Below are 18691 nucleotides of genomic sequence, written 5' to 3'. Positions count from 1 at the left end.
CTCGTAGACTAATTGTCGACCATTCAAGTTTCCTCCCCTATTAAACACCTATCAATCTATAGCTTAGTCTCCGACAGTCGCTAAAGCAGCCGAGCGAAGTTCGACTGGAAGCAAAAGCAGGAAATTGGATTGGCGGAACAGCGTCAGCCTGATAGATTCGTTTAAACTGCGATCGTTTCGGGGGTAATTATTGCGGTCGAAATCACCACCGACGAAGGGTGAAATCGCCCAAGTCAGGTCCGTCAATAACATTCACGTCTGTCCCTCACTGAGGGAGCCCGGAAACCAGGAGGCCAGTATAAGCGGTTTAAGGATACACTACATCAATCCCTAAAATCAGTTAATGCTAATCATAACTGGGAACAACTAGCGTTAGACAGGTCACAGTGGAGGTCTTTGGTCCACAGTTATAGTGGAGAATCGAGAAGGATACAGCGGCGGCCAGATCTGGTTGGAGACTATCCATGCCCTGAGTGTGGAAGGATCTGCAGGTCACGGTTGGGTCTCTTTAGTCACAGGAGGGCACACAGTCGCAACTAGCACTAAGAAGTTACAAGTCTGTTCGAATTTTTTTTCTTCTTCTTTTGTAGATTTATTCCCGGTAACGGGATACAGCAATGAATGAATGAATGAGCAGTCTGATTTCCACCCTTAGGTACCTGTTTATCATTTCCAATAAAAACTTCTTGAAATCTCCACCGTATATTGAATCAACCACTAGAGAGATTTTCCATACAAAGAAGAGAAAGCTATCTATGAAAGCTATCCCAGACCAATTTGACAGATTGTACTTTATCGTATGGATAACCATAAAATAGTAAAATACGCGGACATAGAGTCTATTTCTACGGTAAAATAGAAGCAGGAGTGCGAACACAGAATACCAATAGTCATAATTCCAAATTGTAAAGAATTTTTGGCAACACTCGTCGAAAAAGAGTCTTCCACATCACCTCCCTTTCGAATTCCCTGCCATAAAACTGAATAATCATTTCCATAGCGGCTTATTTCGAAAAACCCCATCAGCCCTAATCATTTCGTCGAAAGACAGTCACAATGAATTAACCATCACTTCCTGAGTAACTTACCACACGCGGGTTCCTTCTCCAAACCTCCCCCCACCACAGTTTTCCAACCCTCCGGAAAAACTGTCATCCAACAGGGACCGGCAAAGAAATATGGTAATAAGTGGAGGCGACGAAACGTCCGCAATTATAACCGCTAGAAGGAATTTCCATTTTCCGTCTCTGGATGCGGCCCGTCGCAAGTGGAAAGGAACACTTTTCATTTACATAATGAGATAAGGGAGGGGAGGCCAAGATGGCATAATTTATTCAAGACATTAAGGTATTAACGTGTAGAGAGAACTGTTAAATGACAGCAACGCCAGACCCTCCGAAACTAATTAGTTGGCGATTGCAGTTACAGTTCGTTACTGTGTTTCGGCAGCATCCTACAAGGGTTAATTTGATAAGGCAGTCTGCAAAGCAACAGACTATCGCAGAAAAAGAAAAGGAATTCATTGGTGACAATTTCCTCATCTATGGACAATTTCCCCTGGATATGACGTTTGCCCGGGAAAGTCTCTCTGTGTTTCATTCATAGAGAATACATCAGAGTTATTCAAATAAGAACTGGAACATTAACACATAACTACGCAGCATTTCTGCTCGAGATGCTCCAAATTACAATTGAATTATTTCTCAAGCTACCACCCTGGGTCCACTTTATCCAAATAGTCCCAAGAATAGAACGTGAGGAAACTAAACCTAGTAATAAACGCCTTCTGCCTTCTTGACGTGCTTAGAGATTGCATTACCACATTCTCTGGGTCTAATGGCCACTTCAATCATCTCGGGAACAGTTGTTAAAGGGAACTCTGCATGTTAGGGGAAATTTAATGGAGGCATATATAGAATTAGCACTGCGAATCGGCAATCGGCTTATACTTTCTTAAACGGTAAAGGGAATACTTGAAATACCTGCAGTTCTTATTTATAGAATTTATAAAAATAAAGATTCGAATCAGAGTGTTTATAAAAGGTTGCATAGAAACACAATTCATAGAGTTTGAAGCATAGACATATGTCTATTATTTGAGCTTCTGTGTTTGAATGTCAAAGGTTAAATAGCGCAGATCTCAAATTCTTAATTTCATCTCATTCAAATAATAAAGAGCGTCTTTTCCTCTAGAGACCACTCGCCGCCTCATCGCTTTAATTCCATTCGTACCTGTCTGCTCTAACAAAAGCAAAGGTAGCTTTCTTAACTAACTCGAGTTAAAGAAAATTTCCGAATCTTATATCTCGAGTTTCACCAAACTGGAGCTTCCTGAAAGCGCAAACTTCTTGTTCATCTGCAAAAAGTTCTCGGTTATCTTTCAATCCTCTGTGAATTAGAACTCTAAGCTTTTCGTGGTCGCTCTGTTCATAATTATGTAAAATTTTAATGTGAATTATGTCTGGGGATATCCCCAAAGTTTCACTTCTTTCCCGGGGACAGGACCGTAACGCAAAAAAATCGAAGAATTGGAACGCCAAGAAACTTTTAATTCCTTTCCGGATACTTCAGAAAAACCAAACTCGGTGTCTACATAGGAAGTGTTAAGCTGCATTCACAATAAATTCGCGGGCCGAAGTGCACTTGGGCACGAAATTCACCATTCCCAATAATCTTGGAACCAAATACTCAAATGAATCAAAAATGTAACTGATCAAAACATAAGCATCAGCATCATCTATAGCCGGCACGAAATTCCTTGCCGAAGTGATAGTTTGCAACTTGCAAGAAATTTTGTCTTGAATTTCATTGTGAATGGTAACGGAGAACGCCATCTGCAAAGCTTCCGTGCCAAATTGCACTTCGGCCCGTGAATTGATTGTGAATGTAGCTTTACTGCACGTAGAATATAACGAAGTTTTTTTAATTGCCTTTTTTTCAATCATCTGTTTAATTTTTCTGCAGGTGGCGCTGCTTCGGATGACAACTCCGCCATCTTGAATATTTTATATAGGCGATTTTTTATGAAATTCTTTATTCTGACAGTTCTATATTAAAAAAGACTCATCTTAAACACTTACTTCTTCTTGAACATTAGGGGTAGGAGTGTCATAGTATTATAAATAAAAAGCGATATCTTCGATAAGTTTTACTATAACCCAAACAATGTTATAGATTTAAAACAGTTTTGAAAACATTATAAAATAAGTATCAAAATAAATACAACATATACATAATAAAAATTCGAAACTTTTCAATATTATATAAACTTACATCTTAGCGTAATATAAACAAGATTTTCTTCATGAAGTCTTGAATCATACAATAAAACATTCGTTGGAACACTTTAGGATCGTGTACAAAATAATTATTGCTTAAAATTGCAGGTCAAGAGAAGTAAAAGTAGAGCTCTCCTTGTAAAACGGGTCAAAGACTCAAAAATCAATACTTTCAGAGTGAGCATTCGGTACCCAGAGAAATTTAAGAGTACTCTAATATTTGAGCTAGATACTTACAGATGTTAAATGTGACCTGATATTCATAGATACGCTCTAATAGGGACCTGAAGATTTCAAACATGCAAAAAAGACAATTCTCCATCCCTGCTGAATAATTGGGACATTTGATGAGACTAAAAAATTTCGAATGTTTGAAGAAAGATATTGAAGTGCTTTTAAATACAATCAATCGATGACTAGAAGTGACGATTATCATTTCTCAAACAAAAAAAAAAAGGCTGTAACATCCAACTGTCTGATATTGTTGGTTTTAATTCCGAATGAAAAAAAATTATGATTCGTGTCAGTACTAGTCACAACTGAAATGTAAATAAACACAACGAATCGTTAATTTAAAAACAAATCAATAGAAGTAATGTGCAAGTATTCATAAATATTTAGGCTCAGTTCGATTCGAAGGTGAACAATTATTGTTTTTTTACTTCTGTCATGCTATCAATTAAATTTCAGTTTTTATATGACACTCTAACAAATTGTCAAAATCGTTTGTTGCCATTGGTTGATGTGGGGCAGGAGAAGGCTGCCAATGGGTAAAAACTCGCTTGCCCCACAGTAACCAAAGGCAACCGACGATTTTGACAGTTCGTTAGAGTGCCGACGAAAATTTCGAATTTTGACGTTTAGTATTACAGAAATGAGACCAATATCAGACTATTCGAATAACTAGGAAAAAAAGTTCGAAAACAGAAGAAAAAAGCGAAGGTTAACCAAAATGGCGCACGTTCGATTGACAGGACAGGTAAAAACTTGTAGAAAATAAGGAGCTTTCAGAAAACTTCGACGTCAATCGGGCTATCGAATCGATGCTCGGCATTTGACAACAAAAACCGTCAAATGTCGAAATTCCACAGCCACCTCGACGACGAATTTCTTCGAACGCTTCACGAATCGATTTCACACAGAATCCTCATTGTGGCTTCAATTTCGAAAAAAAGGTGTGCGAATCTAAAGCTAACATTCCCCGTGAGAACTAAAGCATCTCTATCCGATAATCTTGTCATACAATACACAAAAATACTTCTATATATCGTGATCTCTGAATGGAATCTTATTTGGAATAATATCACTATTTTTTCATATTTTCAGTAGGATTAAATCAGTCATGTCATACTGTCGTATTTTTGGCTCTGGCCAGGGGGCCAATTCGGAGCCTCCGATGCCTCGGGAGACGGGGCCCTCGTGAACGCGTTCATGAAGGATTCCTGAAGCCTTTCGCGGAAGGTTTTGTATTCCATATCAGAAAAGTCGGTTCCGAAGTTGAAATCTGCCACTTCGACGATAAACCTGGAAAGTGGAAGTGGTTATTTTCGATATTGGCCTACAGCCAATGGAAAGAGAAGGTGGTTGACCAAGGTTTCTGCCTTAGCAGACATCATCAGAACAACACAACTCACACTTCCCCACCCCAAAATTATTATATCATCATTGAATTCACTGAGTTTCAACCTTATGACGGTAAACTTATTGCATATATTTCTCCTCACCATTTCAAGATCATCAAAAAAAAAGTGTAAGAAAAATTTTTAAAAAAATTTTCAACATACCTTTCACGATTCTGTATGTAATAGGCCACCCCGAAGACGACCGCGACTATCGCCACCAAGCTGAAAGCCAAAGGTACCACTATAACGGATAACTGAGCCTGCTTCTTAACTGAAAAAGAACAAGAACATATTTCAGTGGAATAAGCGTCGATGATTCTTCTTGTACTTCAAAGTCACCTTCGTAAATTGTAACCGCTACCGTCTTCACCACTTTGGTGACATCGTTTTCTAGGATCAGGAGAACAGTGTGCTCCTCGGCATCCCCCAAGTATCTTTGAATCAGGAAGTTGCAATTTCCCAACGTGAGATAGGAACGGCACGATTCTGTGCCTGTGGCATTATAAGACCCTCTGTAGAACTTCACACAGTATCTCAGAGATGGCGACCCGTTACACGATACTACCAAGGCCAATATATCCCCATGTTGAAGCCAATTGTTCCCAGTGACATTTACAGAAGAAATAGGATCTGGAATATAACTTAAATTTCAAGAGACAATTCGGCTTAAAATAGCTGCTTATAACAAGTTTCATTGGGAAGCTCCTTCCATGGTCACTGTCACTAATGTCAGTTGAATCTTCTGACAGATACCCATAGATTTGGATTATTTTTTATATTTTCTATGTTGTTTGGAAATTTTGACATTTTGTACTAACCTACTGCAAATGGTTTATAATCATTTCAGATTTACTTACCTTTTGCTACAATTTTCCTGGAGAAATAACCATAAGCATTGACGTCATCAACGGCAACAGTACCATTGCAAATATAGGGGAAACTACCGTTATAAGGTTGCAGCGTCCCATTAACATTTATTCTTATATTCTGGATTTTATTTGACACTGTATTATTCAATCCCTGTTCCACACTCCTCTTAACTTTGAGTGTCTTGTTAACAGTTTGTTGTTTAGGGATCGAATTTGTAGGAACTGTAGTGGTTGAGATATTGATGGGATTTTTCGTTACGGTTGTACTGTAAGCTACTGTGGTTGGTTTCGCAGTCGTGGTGGTGGTAGTCGTAGTGGTTGGTGGTGGGGGAGGATGAAAATCTGCCACCATCAATGCATCGATGGTATGCTCCTCATCGGATGTTGGGAATAAATGTGAAAACTGGGCATTATTCGTCGGACCATAATAAATACAATCAATAAACCAGAAAGTTGTGACAGATGTCGCATTGGAAATGAAATTTGCATCAAGCTCTGATAGCTTCACAGATGAAATGAGTGGTGTATCTGTTGATATGAATTGATTGTTTCTCGTTTCATTTTTCTGAAAGACCTGCAGATTACCAGTTAATGTACCTGAAAAATAATGCAGATAATGGTAACAAGTTAGAGTAGGAAATCATATTTCTTATAAGCATTTCATAATTTCCCATATGCACAGCAGCTATTGTTCACTTTTATTTGTTAACGAGTCAGTTGAGAAGTGAAACTAATATGTTAAAGATAAAAACAAAGTCGGAAGTGTACAATACAGTAATTCGGAAGTGCACAATACAGTAGTTACTCCCTTAGCGCAATTCTCTACGAAATGTATTACTAACCTGATATAATGAATTGGGTTCGACTAGATGTGATTGCATAATAAAATAAATAGATTTTTTTCTCAACAGTGACTTGAACTTCATATTTTCCGGGGGGATACTTATGATCATATTTGACATCCCAAATTGACACTGGCTTATCGGATTTGATCTAAAAATTACACCTTGATCAAGTATTGTACAAAAAATTTTTAACTATTATATTATCAACCTCATGTTGATGTTTTGGTATGGCATTATCCTCCCAATAATATCTGAATTCCCCGGAGGCCAGGTTGTTTCCATGATAAAGAGTTGCAGTAAAACGGATTGTAGCACCTCTTACTACCGGTCCGTTATTTTTTATTTCGACGGTATAGTCCTCACATTCCACAACACCTAAAAATAGAACATTTTTTTTTACTTTACAACAGATATAATTTTCCCTTATCACTCACTTAAGACATGAAGAAATATGACACATAATACGGGCCATTTCCATCGAGAAAACATAATGAAACCTCAAAATAACATCAAAATTTATTCGCCAACCACCTGACAACGACTGAAATTAAATTTCCAACTGAAATAAGGAAAAAAATGATATGTTAAGAAAAGCAAGAAACATCTGATCGTGGTTGTCAAACTGACACTTCACAAAAATATTTACAGATCGCTAGTGACATGACATTTCGGTGCAAGGTGCAATGGACTAATTTGGAAACTCCAAAAAAAAAAACAAATAATGATATAATAAAAATTCTGAAATTTCTTGCACCATTTAAAATTACTCCACTGCTTACTAAGAATGAACTAGACTGAAAAAGAGAAAATTCACATAACCTTTCGTCAAAAGAATAAATAATACAGGTCGCTCATCGTTTCATTACAGTTATTTTTTTTGAATAGTATGACTTTTCTGAGTCGATCTGCTTGAATTCGTTAATTCGTATCCTTAGCTCCTGCATGAAAGTCAATTTTATACACCTGTCTACTTTCTCCAAGTTAATTTGAAAGTAAACAACGCCATTTTGTATTTGTATTTCCCGTTCTACAAAAAATTGTAATGGAATTCCTGAGAAGTGAGACTTTACTTTGAGGCCAAAAGGTGACTTAATGAGGTGAGTGATTAATAAGTCTTTTAGAATTTTTCATTGACGAAGTTTTCTGAATTACAGATAGTGAGAATCCAATAATGAGGAGTAATAATACTAATTTACTTTAGTCAAAACATTACTGAAAAATTAGAAATCATGTCTGATGCACGCATTCCAAATGTTGGTACTGTCCCTAAACTAGGAAGGGTGAATGAAATATGTCAGGAGTGGATGGTTCGCGAAGATGGAGCTATGGCCTACCAGTTACAAAACCAAGAAATCAGACAACATTACTCAGGTAACAAGCAACGTAATGCAATGGTCAGAGAGGATTTCCCAAAGGCTAAAACTGAGCAACAACGAGAGCAAGAATTGGCAGAACAGGCAGCTGCTGTTTATCGGAGGATGCTGGAGGAACAAGAAGAAGTTGATCGAATATTAGCAGAGAGATTGAGCAAAAAATTGGAACTGGAGGAGAGAATGAAGAAGAGTGCAGCAGATAGAGAAAATTTGCATGTTGCTAAAAGGCTCCAAGATGATTTCGTGAAACCACCAGTGCTTAGACAACTCAAGCCCCCTCAGGAGTCTTATATTCAGGCTGGGGGTTCAATGGGTAGGAGTGGCAGGTTATTTGAGCCTGAGGAATTAGAATCCACCTCTCCTGATATAGGTAAGGAGATATACGCTCTGTTTTCATTGAGTGGGGCAGAAATATGTTTTTCATAGCCAAAAACTGGTTGATTTTGCATAATGTGGTGATATTCTAGAGTTGGGACCATATATGGAGCTCCCTCCGTCCGAACAAATATCTTCCATTTACAATGAACCCTATGTGGAGAGAAATGAAGCTCAAAAAACGCAGGAGGAAGCTGATGCTGAACTAGCAAAGATGCTTCAAGAGGAAGAAGGTAATCTGGAAGAGTGCATTATGCAAAGAGATAGACTACTGGCAATCGAGGCTCAGGACAAAGAATTGGCTAAGGTTTTGCAGGAAAGGGAGAGAATTAAAGCTAAAAAAGCTAAAGAGAGGGCAAGACAGAAGGCGTTGGCCAAAAAACAGCAAAAAAGACAGGAGGAATTACAAAACCAAGATGTTATAATGCCAGATGATGCTTATTCAAATCCTGCAGACATGATATTACCTTCGACAAGGTAAGAACCTCAGTTTATATATAAATCATTTGTCAACATAACATGACACATAACATAACCTAACCTAACCTTACATTCACCCTGAATGGTGTCACAGTGACAGTTTTCCTTGAATTTACTCACCTAAAATTTCTTCTGTGATCCTTTGCCAATAAAAAACAGCGTTTCTTTTAGGAATACCATTCCGAATTTACCCCCTCCAAACAACTGTACGCCTCAGACATATGACGAATACGAAGACAACTACAGTCTACCGGTAGACAGGGTAGAATCATCCAGACCAAGTGCAGACTCATCTAGACCAAGTACCGAAAGTGGTTTACCCGATTACCCAAATTACACAGCCGGTCGCGAAGAAGCGCCAACGAGGCCCTCGCATTTAGCCGTCAGACCAGTTTACAAGCCCCGTTATCCGGATCCAGAAGATTTGGGCAAGCCGCATCTCAATATTGCGATGGCTATCGATCCAACTTATCCGAAACAAGACTTGGCTCAATCTCCTGGTTCTTACATACAACATATGTCACCGGCTAAAAGCGTTTCTTCGAAGTCGTCTTCCAGGAGTTCGCCGAGTAGTTCTTCGAAAGAAATGGACGGCAGATTGGAGATGACTAATGCCCCTCCTTATATGCCTATTCAGGGACAAAAAAGGACTGCTTCTTTGGAGAAAAGAAGAGTTAGAGATGGCTGCAAGCAGCAATGATGTTGGTGCTCTATTTATTATGAGAATCCTCTCAGTAGTTTTGTTACTAGATATAATTGTGTTTAAGCACAATACTGCAGTTATGTCCATATCAAAAACCGTGATAAAAGTTGAATATTTTCTTATATTGCATAAAGTATATGGCAACTGATATTTTTATACTTTTACAAATATACTTTTTGTACTGGCTTGAGTTTTTTCATTTATTCACATTTAATGATCAACTTCGGAACTCAGTTCTTTCCTAAACATTAGATTAAGATAATCTTTGCCACTTGTTAAAAAAAAGTAGCCAGTAGCCATGACGTTTGTTTCGTACCAAGTTGATGTCAACAAAAAATGCCTCTTGACAATTTAGCAGTTCTGTGTTTACCATAGACCTAATAAAGCGGTGTCTATGGTGTTTACTGATTTGTCATTACATTCCTAACCTGGAAATCCTTGAATGTTGTCATCTGTCTTTCTGATAGATTCCATATGTTTATTTATTTTCTTTAAAAAATAAAATATTATGGACGAGCAAAATATTCCCATTGATATTCACGTGAACAAACTGCTGGACTGGCTTGTGAGTCGTCGACATATAAATAAAGAATGGCAGAAAGGCGTATTGGAAATACGAGAAAAAATCAACAATGCAATCCAGGATATGCCAGCTCACGATGGTATAGTTAAATTGTTATCAGGACAACACATAAACTACTTCCACTGTTTGAAGATTGTTGAAATCCTCAAAGAAACGGAAGCTGATTCTAAGAATATATTTGGTCTTTACGGTTCACAACGAATGAAAGATTGGCAAGACATAATTTCTTGCTACCAGAAAGATAACAAATATCTTGCGGAAGTTTCTCAGATTCTGTTGAGAAATGTAAGCTACGAAATCCCCAACTTGAAGAAACAAATTAACAAGTTGGGGCAGGTTCAATTAGATTGCCAAAAGAAAATTAAGGAATACACTAAAACAGAAGTGACTTGTTTGAAAGAATTTGAAACCTTATGTAAGCAACTGGGAATTCCTGGCAAAAACATTAAGAATGAACTTTTGGAGCTCATCAAAGACCTACCAGAAATTTATGAGAAATCTGCTGAAAAACTGAAAGCAGTTGCACCAGCGATAGATTTATATGAAGCCTTCACCGAGTATCTAGCTGGCGAAAAACGTGAAGTTCTTAAAACCTTGAAATATTTGGTCAAACATGGAAATACAACAACTTATGAATATGTGAAGGGAAGAAAACCAATTAAAATTGATACACCAGAAGCAAAATCGCCCTCAGAAGGTACAGACAATACTTCAAGCAATGAAATAGATTTTGGAGATGATATAGACTTTGGAGTTGTGAACGAAAGTATTGACTTTGAAATTAGTTTGATCGATGAGAATGCCGATGGCTCTGCAAAAACTGATGATGAATTTGAAATAATTGATCATTCCGATGCAAGTTCTAAAAGTGCAGATATTGAAATTGAGGTAGTTGATGACAATGGTATAGCCACAGGTACTGATGCATTAACTTTATTGGATAACCCCTCAACAAGGGAAAATATCATAAACAATCTTCTTGAACTACAGGCATTCTTAAAATTACGTACTTTTGAAATAAACCAAGAATCTGATCTTTTATGGATTCCTCAAATGCAAAACACACCTTCAATCATTCAGCTTCAGAACTTAGAAACAATAAGTGCACTTATGGACGTAGTTAGTGAAACTTTCAATGAAATCACTGATAAAAGGACCCTGCATCTGCATAATCTGAAGCACTCTACAAACTATGTAGATATTTTGACTTCCCAGTTAAATCAGAAACTATCGCAAGTGAACAGAATGAAAACATCTAAAGCTGACATGGAAACCAAAGTGTCCAACTGCCAGAAAGAAGCTAAAGAGTTAGAAAAGCAGACTTTGAGGGTTATAACTCAAACAAAAGAGATCCAGAAGCAAATTGAACAAGATGTGTCAGCTAAGTATAAGGGGAGAGTTGTAAATTTAGTTGGTGCTATAAGTGTTTTGAAATTGAGCTGAAATTTTCTGTGTATATGATTTTATAATAATATATAGGGTTTATTAAAATGGTTATGCTTGTTATATTGTTGCTAATTGAACAAAAACCTTCAATGTTTTTCTATACAAGATGGATAAAAGCTCTAGGTGAAAATAGTATTGTGTAATCTTTTTCCTACGATGTTGAGCTTTTTGTTTGATACCATTAATTCTAGTTACAAAAGTGACACCAGGTGGCGCACCATAATGTGATATGAAAGGGATCGAGCATTTTTTCAAATGAAGAAATTCACGCAAAAAATATTCTTTGGCGTTAAGCATAAATCCCAAATTACCACGTTTAAATATGGATGCATCGCGATATTTTTGCAAAATGAAGATTCGAAAAATTCCCTTACCTGACGGTAAGTTTGATAGACCTACCGGTCATAGAACCAAAGAGTATCAACCCTTTGATAGAGCGTTATGCTGTGTTATCAAGAATGCTCATGTCGTCAAGTTTGTCATGCACACATGTGAAAATTCATTGAACATCTTGTGTCAAAATTTTGACGTGAATTTTATCCCAAATTGAAAAAAAAGGACCAACGTTGCGATGAATCAAATTAGAAGTAAAATTCTCGGCTATAGAAGAACCCTACCAGGGATATTTCAGTATTGCGCGAGTTCTTTAATCACGGCTTCCAGAAACCTGTCAAGAGCGCAGACTCGACATGCCATAGCTACTGCCCAAGATGTGGCAACCGAAGCGTGCGCAGTGAGGACGCACAAAGGGTTGGTTCTCGGCCTTTACACAAATCCAGACGATTTCTTAGACGTCGGCACCTTGACTCCTACAGGACAGAGGTACAACAGCTATGTGAACAACAGAATCATGGAACTTCTTCATTTTACCGGACCACCGCCGAGGAAAGGGGTAGTTAGGATATTTTATGACGTGGACAAAGCTTTCGATGCTGTGGCTGTTGTTGGGCTGGGAAGGCAATGCCAAGGGTACGACGTTTTCGAACAGATGGACGAAAATAAGGAAGCTATAAGGATAGCAGCGGCTGCTGGATGTCAGGCGTTGCAAGATCTCCACATGAGGAAGATATGCGTAGATAGTTTTGGCCACTCGGAATCGGCAGCAGAAGGGGCGGCTTTAGGTACATTTGAATTTTATCTCTGCAGCTGTGCTGCAGGTGTTTATGATGATGCCACGATATAGGTGGTATCTATCTATATTGAAATATTTTCAATTGCACTTTCCGATTCTGCAGGTGTCTGGCTGTACCAGGAGAAGAAGACGAAGCGAAACCAGCTTATCATCCCTCTCCTCGAGCTCCACGACGACTGCGATTGGACGGGATGGCAGATAGGTCTGCAGAAGGCTGCGGCCCAGAACTTAGCCAGGCAGCTGATGGACACACCCGCGAATCTCATGACGCCGACTTCCTTCGCCCAAAACGCGGTGGAAGTACTGTGCAAGTCCGGGGTTAACGTGGAGGTGAAAGTCAGAGGCTGGGCGGAAACAAACAACATGAACGCGTTCTTGGCCGTATCGGCGGGTTCCTGCGAACCTCCGATATTCCTAGAAATCAGCTATTACGGATGCTCGAGGGACGAGAGACCGGTGGTCTTGATCGGTAAAGGGGTCACTTACAACAGCGGAGGGTTGTGTCTGAGGAATCTGGCCCATCAGCAGTTGATGAGGGGTGAGATGTCCGGCGCTGCGGTTGTAGTTGCCACCTGTAAGGCCGTAGCCGGCCTTCAACTCCCCATCAACGTCCGCGGTCTGATACCCCTCTGCGAGAACATGCCCGGATGCGGTGCAGTGAAACCCGGGGACGTCATCAAGTGCAGCAATGGGAAGAGCCTGTTCATCGAGAGCACCAAATGCGCAGGTCGTTTGGCTCTGGTCGACACAGCCTTCTACGCTCAAAACTTCTGGCCTAGGTTCATCATGAACGTAGGAGCCATATCGGCCTGCACCAGGAAGAGTTTCGGGCAATCTTGCACTGTGGCGAACACAAATTCGGAAGCCTTGTGGGAGTACATGTTTGCCGCCTCGATGCACACCGGAGACAGGGTCTGGAGGATGCCTCTGTGGAAACATTTCACTCGATTGCTCACTGAAAACCACGAATGCGACGTCAAGGTAAATGGGAGGGCCAGATCTACGGATACGCATTACGGAGGACCTTGCAAAGTTGCTTCTTTCATAGACGCGTTCATGCCAGCTGGCGATTGGATCAATCTGGACACCATGGGAGTGATGTATTCCACGGGAAATGACTTCGTTTATTTGAGAGAAGGCATGTCGGGTCGACCCACCAGAACCATAATCGAATTCTTGTCCCAAATAGTTTGTCAGAATGCTTGCGCGTGATGTGTGCATGATACACCTTGTCAATGTGAATGCCAATAAAAATCATACTTCTTCCACAATTTTTACTCAGTGAATGGTTAAATTAGTTGAAGCGAAGTCCAAGCATCATACAACAGATAATTTTGAGTTAATCTATGGTCCTACTTGATAAAAAAATCGGTGTTACTATCATCTATGATTATAACCTCAAAAATAAGAAAATTCAATCTTTCCGAAAATGATATAAATATAAAAAGTCTAAAAATCCAAATAAACAAACCGTTCTCTTTGAAAAGAACTGACTCAATACCGAGAAAATGTTTTCGAGGACTTGCTTCACATCTCAGTTCAGAGATTATACAAGATCGATACAAAATAATAGAGTAAGTTGTGATATTCTGAGGTTCATCACGATTAATGCATAACTTTTCAGAAAACCATTCAGTTATATAAACTGAAGTTCTCTACTACTTCTATACTTAGGACCGATGAAATAGACAGTCAAAAGTATTCACCAAGGGTACTGATACATATGATATTCCTGGTTTCGTAAAGTAATGAGTTTGTTGTAGATCATAAATGATGGTTCCTTAACGAAATCAGTATATTTAAGAAAAGTACAACAATTATTTTCAAACACAAATATTGGTACTCTGGGTGCTGCTGGTTTAGTGGTTAACGCAGATGTAAACTCAGAAAAAGTAACGATTAACTCACACGTTGTAGACCAAAGCCCACAAGGAAGCAGTACAATTATTTCAGATGTTGCTGACCAAACTGCATCAAGAATATTAGATCCTACTGTTAATGTTATAAATGAAAATATTGTAAATGCACCTGAGTCAACTGTTGTAGATACCACTATTGCTGCAAATGCACCACAAGTTACCACAGAAGAGATTGTAGAAGCTACTGTTATATCGTCTCAAGCCAACACAGAAAATATCTCTTCTCAAAATATATCAATTGATCCAATTCCTGAGCCTCCTGCCATACCTGATTATTTGCCTGTAGATGAAGTTGTTCAGCAGTTGAATGCTTTAGGACAACCCACATTTGCCTCTATGGGATTGGGGGGATGGACTCCTGTTGGACTGATCCAAGAGTGTTTTGAATTTTTCAATGTAACAATAGGAGTACCATGGTGGGGGGCTATTGCTTTAGGTATCTCGCTTGCGATTTAAATTAATTTGGACAAAAGATACAGTTTTATTTTTTTAGGTACTGTGATCATCAGGTTGGCTATGTTTCCGTTAGTTATTATATCTCAAAGAAATGCAGCTAAAATGAATAATAATTTGCCTGGACTACAAGCTATTCAGTTGAAACTAACAGAAGCACGGCAAAGTGGCAATCAGCTTGAAGCAGCTAAATATTCTCAAGAGATGATGATATTTATGAAGGATAAGGAGCTGAATCCCTTGAAGAATTTGGTAGTTCCACTTGCACAGGTGAGGATTCTGTATAAATTTAGGATTTTTTGGTTTATTTATGGAAATATTTTTCCAGATGCCAGTATTTGTATCTTTCTTTATGTCGTTAAGACAAATGGCCAACTTACCTGTTGAGAGCTTGAAAACAGGAGGAATTTTATGGTTCACAGATTTGACCCTTCCCGATCAATACTTCCTGTTGCCAATTATAACTAGTGCAACGTTATGGGCCACTGTAGAGGTGCGTAAATTCATTTTTTTCATTTAAGTTATTTGTCATGGTACTAACTCAGTTTTCAGTAGATTAAATATCAGATTTGAAAATTTCATATTTGTTTTCAGATAGGGGCCGATACTGCAAAATTATCTAGCCAAAATGCGCAGATAATGAAGTATGTTTTGAGAGCCCTTCCAATTGTTATATTACCGTTTACGATAAATTTCCCTGGGGCTATATTGGTTTATTGGGCTTCCTCCAACTTTGTATCCCTAGCTCAAGTTGGTTTTCTGAGGTTACCTAAAGTTCGGGAGTATTTTAAAATTGAAAAACAGATCAAATTCGATCCAACAGCATTGCCAATAAAACCAAAAGGATTCAAGGAAGGATTAACAGACTGTAAGTTTTTATCCATCGAAAATAGTAACAGAATTCTTATTCATTGTTGATATCGGGATTCCAGCTTGGACTAACATGAAAATAGCCAGGCAATTAGAGGAAAGGAGAAGACTTGACGAAATCCAGTTCAGAAGAGCAGGAAAAGGACCAATTGTTAAAACATACAAATACGACCCCACCAAACAAACAAGTCCTAGTAATTCAGCGGCAATAAGTGCCAAGGAAAGATAAATGTATTCTAATTTTGTAAATATGTTATGAATAAAGGTTCCCAAAAAATAAATCTATTTTTACTTAACACATTCGTTTAATCATATTGTAGCTTCAACAAATTCTCATAATAAACAATCTCAACAGGTTTAATGGATTGAAAGTCTGAAGTTAAGTACTTGAAATTTTGATGAGTTTGTGTTTTCAACCAAAGAGAATTAAATGATAAGAAAATATTTTACTCAATCAGGTGTTCACAGCTTCTTTGTTTGGAAAAATTTAGCCTTTCTTTCTTGGTATGCAATCGTTAATTACGCTGATAAGGTGGGTATTTTCTAAGGCTGCAGCTACCCTTTCCTTATCAGCTAGTTGTTTATTGATGGCTTTTTCAGCATTGTGAGTACCGGGAGTTACCTCTACAGTTACTTTGAATCTGGGAGGTAAACATCGTAAGAGTTGTACCCTTATTGATAATCCTATTAGTGTTGCCATACTGCAATAAGGGATTGTTGGAGTGAAATTTATCTTGACATAATTTTTTTCGTCGCTAACATCTATTAACTCTTCTTGGACTACATTCAGATCTTCCAGTGTGACAGGATGTTCTGGATCTATTATATGTCGAATGAGGTCTGTAAAAGAGATTTTAACTAGATACTACGTACGTACGAATTGTAGCGATCAATTAATTTACCGAAAACGTTTTTATTGTTGAAGACTTCAATTTCTTGCGTATCTTCGGCGATCGTTTCATCTGGTGTATTGTTTTCTTCACTCTTACAGGTGCTCTTATTTTTCAAGACAGGATTAGGGTTTTGTTGACAGCAGTGTTCACTTCCACAGCCTCCACTACTCATATTTTTGGTTGTAAATAAACTCGACTATTTATCAACTAAATGAAAATATTGAGCCTTGCTAATTTCATTAAACGATTAAATAAATTTAATTTTTAGGTTAGACTTATGTCATTATGACATTGATTTTTCAATTCTTCTTCTTTTGGCGTATCGGCCATCATCACAACGAATTTGAATCATAACTTTTTGATTCTGGGAACTGCATAAATTATTGGAAAAGTATAAAAGTAATCATGCTCCTGGTTAAAGATCCCTATTGAATAATTTATTGAAGACGTTACGTTTGCAGCTTATGAATAAATTATATCAGATAATGAGTTTTTAATTACAAAATCAATAACATAAGTTATTTGAAATGTGAAGGTGTTTCGTGCAATATTATTGCGAAGTTAGTTTGGAATGTTTGAGGAACTAACAGTTTGTTCGAGACACAATTTTCTTTTTTCGCTAACTGATTATACAAGCTTTTTCATGAAATCCGTACTTTTTTATCATACCTACTTATAACTTTTTTAATTGAATGTTGGCTTTTATTTGAAGACAACTTGAAGGTAAACGCCAAAGTAAACATACCCACTATGTCCATTTTTCGATTCGAATCATTATTAGTTCCATAATTTCTCGAGAATTATTCTGGAAGTCGCGGATATTTCACATACTCTTCATTGGGTCGTAAAAAAAGAAGATATTTGAGATTGAAGTGTATATCACACTTCTGAAATTTTTATTCAAGTATGATATAAATGATTTTCATTCATTATGATATAAAACAACTTAATAAATGAAAGAGTGTCCAGTCTATATCAGTTTTAGCTGTCTGGGACTTCAAGAGAAAGATCTGCATGTACACAGTATTGGTAATCATTTCCCAAACCATAGTTTTCTCACCCCTCACTGACCGATTTCCATATCGAATGTAATAACCCTTCAAATCACCAGCAATTTTGATGGGACAAGTATCGTGAATTAAGTGACAACCTGTCAAAGCTATAAGGGCATGAAATGATGTGCTGACGTAAATGTAAAAGCCTCAAGTAGATCGGAATGATTTTTCTTCGGGAAAATCCCTGACCCAACCTCCTATTTCAAGATCAGACCCTGCTTTCACGCAGATCAATAATTCAGCAAAGCGCAGCATCCAGACAGGGCCGTATTGGAACTGTTTTCCACCCATTCTCACCACCTACTTCGAAATGATGCATCAGCAAGACACGTAAACCCATAAACATATTACCCTGATTTTAATATGTTTATGGGTAAACCTAGTCATCCTATTCACTGAAGCCAACGAATGCTTTTATCAACAGAAACCAAATGATCAACTATGGACAATAAACTTGCGGTTAAGTGTATTTAGGATAATATACAATGTTTTTATGGCTTTTCATTGTGTTGCTGGATTTATGAGCTATCATTGAGAGTTCGGAGTCGGAAATTAAACAGGGTGTCCACTAGTATCTATCTAGAGAGCCGAATGATAATACACTTAAAATTTGTCATTATTATAATGCATGATCGGGATCTATTCCACGAAAACATTCTCGTCTCGATGGTACTGCCGGTAATACCGGAAGTTGTGCCAAACTTTATTATTTCGATAAAGGTACCCCATATTTTTGGATTCTTCCCAAAATTTCAACTTCGGTTTATCTGAACTTCCCCATACCCAAACCTCAAG

The 18691-nt window shown here is 38.0% G+C and overlaps 6 protein-coding genes across 6 annotated transcripts; 4 read left to right on the top strand and 2 right to left on the bottom strand.

Annotated features, from left to right (window-relative positions):
- Positions 1–3135: 3135 nt before the first annotated feature.
- On the bottom strand, positions 3136–7573 carry LOC123309877. Its single transcript, XM_044893177.1, has 8 exons — positions 7434–7573; positions 7049–7173; positions 6823–6989; positions 6612–6762; positions 5758–6366; positions 5240–5530; positions 5063–5171; positions 3136–4802 (listed from the first exon to the last, which is right to left on the bottom strand). The coding sequence occupies exons 2-8, from the start codon at positions 7101–7103 to the stop codon at positions 4619–4621; spliced, it is 1566 nt and encodes a 521-aa protein (XP_044749112.1). The 5' UTR covers positions 7104–7173; positions 7434–7573; the 3' UTR covers positions 3136–4618.
- On the top strand, positions 7571–9731 carry LOC123309886 (coiled-coil domain-containing protein 50). The gene is made up of 4 exons (XM_044893188.1): positions 7571–7711; positions 7769–8357; positions 8455–8839; positions 9014–9731. The coding sequence occupies exons 2-4, from the start codon at positions 7844–7846 to the stop codon at positions 9540–9542; spliced, it is 1428 nt and encodes a 475-aa protein (XP_044749123.1). The 5' UTR covers positions 7571–7711; positions 7769–7843; the 3' UTR covers positions 9543–9731.
- Positions 9732–9959: 228 nt separating this feature from the next.
- On the top strand, positions 9960–11634 carry LOC123320370 (CDK5 regulatory subunit-associated protein 3). Its single transcript, XM_044907672.1, has one exon. It carries the CDS (start codon positions 10054–10056, stop codon positions 11569–11571), a length of 1518 nt encoding a protein of 505 aa, XP_044763607.1. The 5' UTR covers positions 9960–10053; the 3' UTR covers positions 11572–11634.
- Positions 11635–12035: 401 nt separating this feature from the next.
- LOC123322955 (cytosol aminopeptidase-like) lies at positions 12036–13971 on the top strand. The gene is made up of 2 exons (XM_044911057.1): positions 12036–12695; positions 12810–13971. Exons 1-2 carry the CDS (start codon positions 12146–12148, stop codon positions 13916–13918), a joined length of 1659 nt encoding a protein of 552 aa, XP_044766992.1. The 5' UTR covers positions 12036–12145; the 3' UTR covers positions 13919–13971.
- A 109-nt stretch (positions 13972–14080) lies between these two features.
- LOC123322956 (mitochondrial inner membrane protein OXA1L) lies at positions 14081–16229 on the top strand. The gene is made up of 7 exons (XM_044911058.1): positions 14081–14280; positions 14331–14417; positions 14470–15061; positions 15119–15348; positions 15407–15571; positions 15673–15946; positions 16011–16229. The coding sequence occupies exons 1-7, from the start codon at positions 14215–14217 to the stop codon at positions 16175–16177; spliced, it is 1581 nt and encodes a 526-aa protein (XP_044766993.1). The 5' UTR covers positions 14081–14214; the 3' UTR covers positions 16178–16229.
- Positions 16230–16233: 4 nt separating this feature from the next.
- On the bottom strand, positions 16234–17129 carry LOC123322959 (MIP18 family protein galla-2). Its single transcript, XM_044911068.1, has 2 exons — positions 16851–17129; positions 16234–16788 (listed from the first exon to the last, which is right to left on the bottom strand). Exons 1-2 carry the CDS (start codon positions 17011–17013, stop codon positions 16436–16438), a joined length of 516 nt encoding a protein of 171 aa, XP_044767003.1. The 5' UTR covers positions 17014–17129; the 3' UTR covers positions 16234–16435.
- Positions 17130–18691: the final 1562 nt, after the last annotated feature.

This window comes from Coccinella septempunctata, chromosome 1, assembly GCF_907165205.1.
Source record: "Coccinella septempunctata chromosome 1, icCocSept1.1, whole genome shotgun sequence".
Lineage (NCBI taxonomy): Eukaryota > Metazoa > Arthropoda > Insecta > Coleoptera > Coccinellidae > Coccinella > Coccinella septempunctata.
The sequence above is the reverse complement of the archived record's forward strand: the minus strand, read 5'-3'. Positions and strand labels throughout refer to the sequence as shown.